General features: G+C 38.4%; 2 protein-coding genes across 2 annotated transcripts; both read right to left on the reverse strand.

Annotated features, from left to right (window-relative positions):
- Positions 1–423: 423 nt before the first annotated feature.
- Positions 424–2,963, reverse strand: LOC148931980 (uncharacterized). The gene is made up of 8 exons (XM_089064971.1): positions 2,730–2,963; positions 2,599–2,646; positions 1,820–1,903; positions 1,633–1,740; positions 1,427–1,528; positions 846–953; positions 649–813; positions 424–531 (listed from the first exon to the last, which is right to left on the reverse strand). Exons 1-8 carry the CDS (start codon positions 2,961–2,963, stop codon positions 424–426), a joined length of 957 nt encoding a protein of 318 aa, XP_088921097.1.
- A 2,976-nt stretch (positions 2,964–5,939) lies between these two features.
- Positions 5,940–8,639, reverse strand: LOC148931981 (uncharacterized). The gene has a single exon (XM_089064972.1). It carries the CDS (start codon positions 8,637–8,639, stop codon positions 6,669–6,671), a length of 1,971 nt encoding a protein of 656 aa, XP_088921098.1. The 3' UTR covers positions 5,940–6,668.
- Between the last annotated feature and the right edge of the window lie 3,004 nt (positions 8,640–11,643).

Raw genomic sequence — 11,643 nt, forward strand, 5'->3', positions numbered from 1 at the left:
CTGAAAAAACTTGGAAATAGTAAAAAAAGTACTTCGATTGATATTAACCCATAGTTCACGGACCTAATATGATACTTTGACAAAGTTCGTGAACTAAAAAAGATGTTCCGTCTAAATAAAATGACTATAACTAAATAAGTCTATAATACTATAACAATAATGAGCTACGAATATTATAAAACCCTCCATTTAATCGATGGTTTTAGCAAATTACCCAATTATAACAAAGGAGAAAAATAGAGCATCAAATAGGGCTGACCCAATAAATGTTATGGGCTGCAGAATTCGGGCCCAAATGATGTATATGGGCTTAGCTTCAATGGCAAAATTGAGACACTCAAACGGGAGAATCGAAATCGAATCAATCCACTCGATCTTTTGGAAATTTTGGAAGAGCCCCAACAAATTGTATCCATCCTTGTCTCAACTCATCGAAGTAGAGAAAGTGCCATAGAGACAGGCAACTAGTGCAACTCTTGTTGCAATTCTAAGCATTTTCTTTCGAAGTGGGACGTTGAGAAGCTGCTCCACCTGTGACATTCAAAACCATGAAGTTATGACAAGACGAGACGTCCAAAATTGCAACGTATAAAAGGCCAGAGAATTTGAAACGACCAAGTAATTTGCAAATGGCACATAATCTTTTACCTCAACATGTTGTTTCCAGTTGTTTTGTATTCCTGGTACGTGAGCCTTCCCCACAACAGCAACGACTGACTTATGCTGGCGTGCGGCTTCTAGTAATGTGAAGGACATATATCTGTATAGTGTACACAATATATTGAGGATGATCAAACATGCAATATTACAATGAGATGAAGAATTTAAAAAACAAACTGGTCCCGCTCATCGATTCTAATTTTTGAACCGATAGGATCTTGCTTGGTCTCCTCACAAATCACTTGTTTCACCATGTCAGCATCAAACTTCCTAGTCTTTTGTGCCTCCACCGCCTACATAAAGCAAAAGTGAGCCTTTTAACATTAGAAAGTAACATCACCTCTACAAGATAATAGTCTATGACTCCCTCCAACCCCAAAAAATAGTTCATTTTACCTGTTTCTTGCCATTTGGTCCGTCCCTCAAAATTAGTTCAGTTTCTGATTTGGAAAAAAATTCATCACACTACACTACTAATAAAGTGGGTCCATTGTCCAGTAACACTACATCAACTACTTTTCTCTCATACTTCACCAGTTTGGCACTACAACTCGTGTCGTCCCCAAAGTTTAATTTTAGGTGATGGATGAAGTATCTTTCAATATTTTACTCATTCCATAGTGAAGAAATAGCTTCCTTTTACCATTTTAGTTCGTCCCACACACTTAGTCTTCTTTCAATTTTCGGAAACATTTTCACCACACATAACACAACTAATAAGGTTGGTCCCCATGCGATGGAGGGAGCATAAGGTAAATAAGAATACCTTCTCTATGAGATCTTTCGGCAAAAAAACGTTTGTTCCTACTGTATGTAGCAGGAAGATTGGCCAAATAGACGTGTTGGCCCAATGTCTCAAATATGTAATCTATCACCAAAAGAAAAAAGTAGAAACTAAGAAGTGATGTGCGGATGATTTTTTCTTGCTATAAGCAGTGGAAAGGGATAAACAAAAGAAGAGAAATAGCTCACCTCTATAGGTCTATCACCAAGTATGACCTTGGCACCATATTTTGTTGCTTCGATATATGCCGCACGAACATCTCCACCGATCACATCATTATTATATTTACGAAAATGCTAGAAAAAGACAGATTATGGATATGTATCCTAAAAGATGTTTCTCTGTTAAGTGCGTAGATGAAAAACTGAATCATACCTTAGCAGCAGTCCACTTAATTAGAATTGAATAAATACTCTCATTTTTCTTCCACATATGCACCATATCTTGCAAGGTCGGGATCTGCAAACAATGCTTATTAGAAAGATAGACGAGGGAAGTTAAGATCATTAGTTGGGATAGGTTGTTTGTGCAAAGTTTACAAAAATGGCCAACAAGATAATGCGGGATATAGTCTGCGTGATATGAGGACCGTCGAGCACAGTCGTCAGTCAGTCAGCATGGTGCGAAGATCAGTTCATAGTATTACTCTATTTGTTTATCAGATTTATTTTAGTGTTGTGACAGAGATTAGGAGTGCTCTAGTAGGTACTATCATGTTTTAAGAAATCAACAATTTGGACACTTATTTGTGTTTGCTATTTTCTCTGTCAGTCTTTTATCAAATACATTGAGTTAATCTTTCTTCAGCGGTGTGAATTGTCAGATTGAGGCATTTCATCAAACACCTCTTGTGCTCCACTCTACTGCCTAATTGAGTTGGAATTCCGGCCCTTTACTCCTAATTAATTCTCTTCATCGGCTCAGTTAATTCTCAAGTTTCAAACCCACAGAAACCAAATACCACTTGTAAATTCAATTGATTCTACATAAACAAAAACCAACCGACCTTTTTATCAGGCGTAAGAATATGACGGCGACTAGCGCACAGCTCCAAAAAAAACAGCCTGACAGATCATCTCTGGATTAATGCTAGGAGCATAATACTTAATATCATAAAATTGTACTCCATCAAATAAAAAAACAAAGTAAAGCACCTCTGGTTTCACGAATTGCATCACAGCCTTAACTTCCGCCCATGATTTCTGAGAACAAGTGACTAAAAAGGTCATATCTCAACAATGCCGCAATTTCAATGACTAAAACAAATATCCATAACATTACTCACCGGACAATCGTGAACGGATCCGATCACATATACATCGCATACGCCTCCTTTCGCGGCTGACTCGCACGTGAGCGTCACTACATTCTTCAGCGGCTGCCGCACCTTCTTCCGCCGTTTAATCCGACTGATTTTCACTGCCGCTGCCGGAGAGGAAAGCAACCGCCTCGAATTAGCGGCGGAGGAGTACAGATTGATGAACCGATTGGCCGATTTGAGACGTTTCAGTCCGTACATCGTTAGCTCTGAGCTCTCTCCGCAAGAGTAGTAGGTTAACTTATAATGGAGGTGCCCTTATAATTTAAAAAGGTTACCATTTTTATAATCTAGTAAGAGTAGTACTACCTCTGTCTCATTAGAAATGCAACGTTTTCCATTTTGGGTTGTCCCACTAAAAATGAAATGTTTCCTAAAATGGAAATATCACTCTTTCTACTTCTCTCTCCTACTTTACTCTCTCTTCATCAACTCACAAAACAACACTTCATAAAATCCCGTGCCGGAAACCAAATGTTTCATATTTATTGGGACGGAGGGAGTATTTGATAAACACCAATAATTAAAATGAACTAATCGTATCTGTCAATTTATTTGCTTGGCTAGGGCGTCGGCTAGTCCTAGTGCTAGACTATTACTGGTGTTAAGTCTTGATGATGTGGCATGCTGTGGGAAGTCCTAATGACGTGACAAGATGTGTTTGTAGTTAGTTCTATTACAAGGCTATTGGCTAGGACGTTTTATTGTGGATCCTCTTAATCTATACTTGTTCCGTTTTTAAATTAATTGATTCCAAAAAATTTTGGATATCTTAGGTTAATTGACCTATTTCTCTTTTGGTAAAAAATGTAACTATGCTTTCTGCAGTACTGCCTCCGTCCCACATTAAGAGTCATATTTAATTTTCATCATAAATGGTAAGTAGACCCCACATTCCATCAACCAATTCCACTCACATTTTATTATAAAATTAATATTTATAAGTGAGACCTATAGTCCACTATCTTATTCAATCCATATTTCTTTACATTTCTTAAAATCTACGTCCTGACTAAATATGAAATTTAGTGTGGGACGGAGGTAATAGTATATTTTATCTTGTATCAGGCTTTATTTCTATGTTTTACTACAATCTCTCAATTTAACAGTAAAAATACTATTTTCATTTATGATTAATTGTTTTAACAATACAACTCAAAATAAGTTTGTTCATATAAGTGTTTCAATTCAATACATTGGAGAAATGGTGATGTAGAAATTAAATGTCATTGGGTTTCTTTTGTTTTTGTTTTTTCAAATCAGTCCAGTATTCCGAGAGACATTTTCTAGTCTATATGTTTCAAAACTACTAACTAAATAATTAAATCACTCATAAAAATATTTGAGTTTAAGAAATAAAGGATTTTAAGGCTGGTAAAGTTATATTATAGGGCTAATTAGGATAGCTAATTAGGAAATACACCTAACTCACTCGCAAGGTTTTCAATATTAAGAGTTTAAAGACTAGCTAGCTAGTGGTTATGCAAAAAACTAAAACACGATTACATAAGAGCTGCATTTCTTGAAAAGCTAAAGCAGTGGCTAATTAAAAATTAATGACCTTAAATTAGTAATTATTTAGCTTATTAATTAGGTCTGTCCGAGACGGCCGGCAATGATATAATATTCCCATGCCTCAAATTTTTTATTCACAAATCTATTCAAGAAGATGCCTTGAAGATTACATTTACTCAAAATATTAATTTTGAGATTGGCCGGGACCGGGCCCAGTCGATGATGAAGCTGTCCTTGACACGGTTGCCTCGCTGAAAGCCAAGGTCGTTGGCATCAACTTCATCACATATGTGTATGGACTAGCTCAAGAAAATAGATTGACTAGACATCTATCGTTACTTTCATTACTTTTTCATGCGTCTATTTTCGAGTTATAGGTAACAATATAATTTAATCTGTCAATATTTATAATAGTAATATTTATAAATATACCAAATTGTGAGAAAATTAAATTACAAAATTTTGTCAAATATAAACATTTTTATCAATTTTTTCACGTGACTAATTTAGGGTTTAATTCTAGTGAATTTTATTATAAATTTCAAAAATACATGTACCCCTTGTTGGAGGCTTAACCTTAACCTTTTAGTCTTTGGGCCTTCTTCATTTTAGCTTGGGCCTCGAATAAACTTAGAGGGGCAGCGAAATAAACATCTTGTAAAGGATGTAAAATTAATACCTTGATGATATTATTAGTGGATATACATCGAGACTATGTAAATTTTTTTGTACGAATAAACAAGGGAAGATTATACTTACAATTGAGCAACAGATCTAAAGCTTGTGACCATTAACGCAAATATTGGTGCTGCGATTCAAGATCTTGTGCCTCTCAGATTCAATCCGTATCTGTGGACAATCGCGAATGTGCAACTCCTGTAATTTGGTGAGGCTCTGCATTGAGGGAAGAAGACTCCTCAAGTTTGTAAAATCTGATAGATGAGAGCCCTCCAAACCATTTAGGCAATGCTTTCACTCCAACATCAAACAAACTGTACCTTTAACAATAAAATCATATACTACTATTAATATATTTCAATTAATTTATCTATGATCGGATGGTTCTTGATAGAAATCCATGGGTTCCATCCTAAAACCAATTGGTGATAGGAGGAGGGCCCATGAGACTTATATACTAGTTTCAGTTTTCTCTTGACACCGATGTGGGACAGTCATATGTTATATTTTTAGTTTTAATTGCCAACACCCTCCCTCAAACCCTTCAAGGTGAATCTTGGAGGGGTTGGACTTTTTCTAATTGATTGGACAATCAGCCCAATTTTTTTTCGATCGGTTGGACCACTGGGCCCAAATTTTTAAGTCTAGATATACTGCTGGATCAATCATTTTTTTGGTTTCGGCCTAGATATACTGCTGGGTCAGTTAAATTTGATCCACAGTCGGCGATCCGCTCTGATACCATGTTGAAAGTGTGTTTTTGTATTCATTCAACTTCTCCTCAATCACAATATACACACCCTATTTAAATAGGCTAGGAATTACCCCTATATGCTAAGATTTACCCTAGTCACAAAATCAGGAATTATACTAATTTCCTAATTACCGTGATCTACACAATCTTCTCACCCCTTAATTGATTTTCCTTTCTAACAATTACACCTACGCACGATCCACAGCGTAATCGACACAACAACTCCACAATCCACACCATAACACCACCAATCAATGCCAAATCAACAAGATCAACACCACAATTTATACAAAAACAGAGAACTCAAGTAATCAACTAATAACACCAATTGCAGAATGTAATACGGATGATTTGATAGATTCAGATGATCAAATAAGAACAAAGGAATTGAACGATAATGAAATGTGAACTAAGCTAAGATAGAAGTGCTTCGGATCCACGATCCTCAGCCCGAGCTCAACGGAGAATCACCGGATCACCGGATTCTCACGATGACCCTAGCTCGCAACCCTAGCTTGCAAGCTAACACACATTTTTCATGAATGAATAACAACTGCCCTTTGCCTTCTATTTATAGCTGCACTATCTCACTGAGTCAGCACAATTCTGCCAGCTCATACTAGAAGATTATACTCACTTGTCGACGTGGCTTATTCCTCTCCACCTCAGCTTAGCTTGCTCATTGCATATGATAATTTGTGCTTGCAACAATCCATCCCCCTTAAGATTCCTTGTCCTCAAGGAATCACAAAGACAAGTCCAATGCTTAATCTTACCAACAGAAACAAGGTGATCAATAGCCTGCATTGAGAAGGGAAATGTCATAGGCTCAATTAAAGGCCTTGAACTGTAATATACTGCACCAACTCGATTCCAGAATCCAGCACCCCTCTCCTCTGGACCAACTTGTCAAGAAGCCCTTTTGTAAGCTTATTTGCATCATGGTACTTGCCAACCTCTTAACCCTTCACCATGACTTTTGAATCAGGGGTTATCTCTTCATCAAGTGCTGAGTTTAGAACATCAGCAACTGCCATAGTCTCCTTAGTTGAAGAAGGAAGAGCCTTAGATGCATTCACTTGAAGTCCTTGCTCCAACCCCCAAGCATGAGCGCCTTGGTAGACAACTTTTCTCCTCGAAACTCCCAACATATCAGCTTCTCTCAACAACTTCCACAATGAAAACAATTCTAACTTCATCTTCACCATTGGCTTAGGAAATCTAACTGACAATCGCTTCAAATTCCTTATCACACTCAAAATGGCAGCAAGCTTCCTCAATTGGGCGTTTTGGCTAGCATTTGCTAGACATTCAGTTTCCATAAGCTTCTTTGCTTGTAAACAAGTCTTGTATTTTGAAAATGCAGCAACGTACTGTTTCGATTCATTTCCCTTCACCTTAACATTATCGCCAGCCCTTCCATCAGCACCAAAATATAAGAACAAATTCCTGGAATTGCCAAGCTCCTTTTCATAAATTGCAAGAACATCCTTCACATACATAATCGGCTCTCCCTCCACAGCCATACTCTTTCCATAAGATTTCCATTGCATCTTCCATTTATTTTCTGTCAGTACTCCCCCCATAGAATTCCTTGTCCTCAAGGAACAATGAAAATCGAGTGTTGATCTCATCCGTGAATTCCACAAAAGCGCTTGGCGATGCCATGTTGCATCGTTGCACGACTGTGAACTCATAATAGCTACACTCAGAGTGTGGAGTATCATATAACAAAAAATTTCCATGTGGAGCATGCATATGAATGGCCCATCCATACCGCCACCATCGAAGACCCTATTAGATAAACTAGTAAGAAACTTCACTTTCATAGCAAATGGCACCATTATTACATTCATAACAACGAGTGCAACAACCTTCTCACCCATATGAACATGGCCAAGCCCACCAGTCTCCTTAAGCAATGTGAATATAGAAGCTGGAGAGGATTTCCTCTTAGAACATGGGTCTTTCCTTGAGACCATCGACACACCCGGTACCACACATCCCAGAGGGTAACTTCCATCTCCCAACACATTACCTCCAAAATATGACACGTAATACACTCCATCAAACACTCCTGCTGAATACCGTGGATCACCACTCCTCTGATCAGGTTGCATTTTCACCAATGCATAGCCATTCTCCCCTTGAATTCCCAAGTGCTCTCTATCCTCGGAGATGCTAAATCTCCCACACCCCAAAAACCCATTCCTCCGACCATCAAACCCTTCATAGAGCTCAGCATCACATTGAGCCACGAACTTAAGCTTCACCGTAGGCCTCGGAAACCAGTTGAGTAGCCACGACAATGACAGACTATAGCAGGCTGAGATAGGTAAACCCACAGTCAGCTCATTCACTAGCACATTTTGTCGAGCATGTGATAGGCGTTCAGTCCTTTTGAGTTTATCCTGCTCCAATTCCCTCCCCTTCTTCACCTCCGTTGATTTCCTGTTGTGAGGCAGAGACGTGAATATCTCCATCTCCTTTGTTTTCTGCAGTGGAGTCACCGTTACCTCCAAAAATTGAATATCCTCGATTTCCTTTGGCACTCTTGCACAAGCCTCAACTCCGATCTTCAACTTTGTGTCAATTTCTTCATATCTCCCACTGCTAGGTTGCTTCATCAGATCCTCATCAACAATTGCCCGATCAACATCGATTGATTTCTGAAAATCCAGATTGTCGGAGAATTTAGGAAACTCCAAGTGTGATTTGCAGCCGCCGGAACTCGCATCCCTGGCCTCCATCGTCGAGTACAGATCTTGAAGTGACTTCAATATCTTATCTAATTTCGCCTCTTGTTCTCGCTGGATTTTGCAGACAGATGCCCCAATCCTCTCCCATAGACTCTCCCACTCTGAAGATGCCCCTATCCTATCACCCTCCATCGCCATACGTTCCTCCGCTGTAGCTCCCGTCGTCGTCATGTCCGAGGATGAACAGCTCTGGATACCACTTGTTGCGATTTTAGTTATGGAAGAACTGAAATCGCAAGCTCAATCACACCTACGCACGATCCACAGCGTAATCGACACAACAACTCCACAATCCACACCATAACACCACCAATCAATGCCAAATCAACAAGATCAACACCACAATTTATACAAAAACAGAGAACTCAAGTAATCAACTAATAACACTATTTGCAGAATGTAATACGGATGATTTGATAGATTCAGATGATCAAATAAGACCAAAGGAATTGAACGATAATGAAATGTGAACTAAGCTAAATAGAAGTGCTTCGGATCCACGATCCTCAGCCCGAGCTCAACGGAGAATCACCGGATCACCGGATTCTCACGATGACCCTAGCTCGCAAGCTAACACACATTTTTCATGAATGAATAACAACTGCCCTTTGCCTTCTATTTATAGCTGCACTATCTCACTGAGTCAGCACAATTCTGCCAGCTCATACTAGAAGATTATACTCACTTGTCGACGTGGCTTATTCCTCTCCACCTCAGCTTAGCTTGCTCATTGCATATGATAATTTGTGCTTGCAACATCTCGCCGGCGTCGATCTCGCGCTGAGGATCCTGCGGCTCTGGTGTGGTCTCCGGCGGCGGAGAACAAGCAGATCGTGGAGGAGAAACCCGACCTTTTCTAATCGATTCTATGGATTCTGAATAGCAAATTGAAAGATTCACAAAAAACAGATGCGCTAATTCTGTTAAAAAACGCAGTAGAAATATTGAATTCGAGTTTTTTGGAGATATTGAAGCCGGATTTCTTCAAAGAGATGATGAGGATTTTGAGATTGAAATCGACGGCAGCGGCGGCAAAGAGAACGGTTCTGAAATTCCTCAAGACTTTCGATCCTTCATCACCAGCCACGTCTGCTCCAGCATTTTCAATTAATACAGCTTCTAGCACCACAAACAACACACAAAATCAATCAATTGAAATTAAGAACAATCGAGGGGGGAGAGATCGACGCACCGGCGGCGGGAGAAGAAGAGGGAGGGGAGGAGGATGAGGGCGGCGAGGAAGACGTTGAGGCACTCCATCTACACCATGGCGCCGATGTTTTCTAAAGATAAAAATAATTAGGGTTTTAATTCCGTACTTCAAGTAGGCGACGGTATTGCTCGTATTCATGGTCTTGATGAAGTAATGGCGGGTGAATTAGTCGAATTTAGAATTAAAAGTCTAACTTGGTCAAAATTGGGTTAAACCCGTTGACTGTTATAAAATTAATAGAACTATTGAACGCAGGACCAATTGTTATCCGATTTGAAATGTGCAGGACCAAAAAATCCAAAAGATAAAATTTAGAATCAAAATCATAAAATGATCATATGTTCAGGACCAGTTTTGACCTTTCCTATAAAAAATAATGATTAGCTTAAACAAGTCATATAATTTGACTTATTGACTTGACACAAATCAGTGAGCCATGTTTTTTCATTTTTATCCATTTACAAAAAATTAGTCACACATCCATTCGTAGTTTATATATTTCTCTAACAATACTTTTACCATTTCTTTTTTTTTTTTTTATGTCTCCCTCTTATTTTAATAATTGTATACCATAACTGAAAAATAGCGTTTATATATCTTTGACACTTGAAAAATATCTTAAAGACTCGAGGCTAAGATTAGATGAACTCAATCAAGTAGTAGCGCAAAGCACAATGTGCTCGATGAAATAACTCGATCGACAGTGCACCACCGTTATTCGAGGAAAGGCTCAGGAGACTATAATTAAAAATTTAAGACCCTAATCTTATTAAATCTTTTGAAAAATTGAAAAATATTCCCTCCGTCCGCGAATAGGAGTCTCATTCCATTCTGGCACGGGTTTTAATAAATGTTAAGAAAAGTGGGTGGAAGAAAGTTAGTGTATGGGTCCCGCTTGTATTTATTAGTTTTAAATGATATGTGAGTGAAATGAGTAGGTGGAGCGTAGGCCTCTTAACCATTTATGGTAACTATGAATTGAGACTCCTATTTGCGGAAGGACCAAAATGGAAAAACGGGACTCCTATTCGCGGACGAACCAAAATGGAAAAACGATACTCCTACTCGCGGACGGAGGGAGTATTTGTTAATCTTTCTAGAAGCTTCGTAATTTTGTGAATTTTGAGAATTGTGAATTATCCCTAATTTCGCACTGAGCACAACTGTGGAAGTTTGTACTGTTTTGATGAGTTGCCTATGTGTTAATTCACTAATTAGTGTGATATTTTTTAGCCAATTTAGATAGTTGACATTAAAGTCTTGTATATACAATTATGTTTCCCATTGAATCATTTCTCTCCAAGAAAGTTGTTATGCCATTATCATCGACTAACCATTCCACACGGCAAACTATGTCATTTCTGTTTCTATTTAATTTATTGTGTGTTATATTCATTGCAAGTGCAAGCTGACCAATTTTCCACTTCTCTACCCTATCAAAGACTAAGCCTGTCCTCATTTCTAGTGGGGCAATAAAAGGTGGGTAATTTTACTGTATTATTGTAAAAGACGTCTTTTTAGCATTCGAATTGCAACATCAAAAGTTGCCAGTTTTTTCTTCTTAGCACATCATTACAATTTGCACTCTGGAAATTTTACACTTTGAAATTGACTTGACTTAGAAAATGTTATTGGAGAAGCTTTCAGACATATTTGTGGAATATATTATTTTAATTTCGAGTAAAATGGCATCTCCTAGTTTGCATATAAATAGGCAAATGAAGCAGAGTAGATAGACAAAAACATAAGCCATGAAAACAGCATACCTTTTCCTTACATATCTTTCTCTCCTAACACTGTCTCTATGTGTGTGTCCTTCAAGAGCAGCCACAAGTGAAACAGAGAGTTTGATAAGATGGAAATCCAGCCTATCATCTTCCGATTCTCTCAAGTCTTGGTCCATCAACAACATCAGCAACCACTGCAGATGGATTGGCATTCACTGCAACGACAAGGGATTTG

The sequence above is a fragment of the Salvia hispanica genome, chromosome 2 (assembly GCF_029641045.1).
Source record: "Salvia hispanica isolate PSC_SH4W2 chromosome 2, Shi_PSC_v1, whole genome shotgun sequence".
Lineage (NCBI taxonomy): Eukaryota > Viridiplantae > Streptophyta > Magnoliopsida > Lamiales > Lamiaceae > Salvia > Salvia hispanica.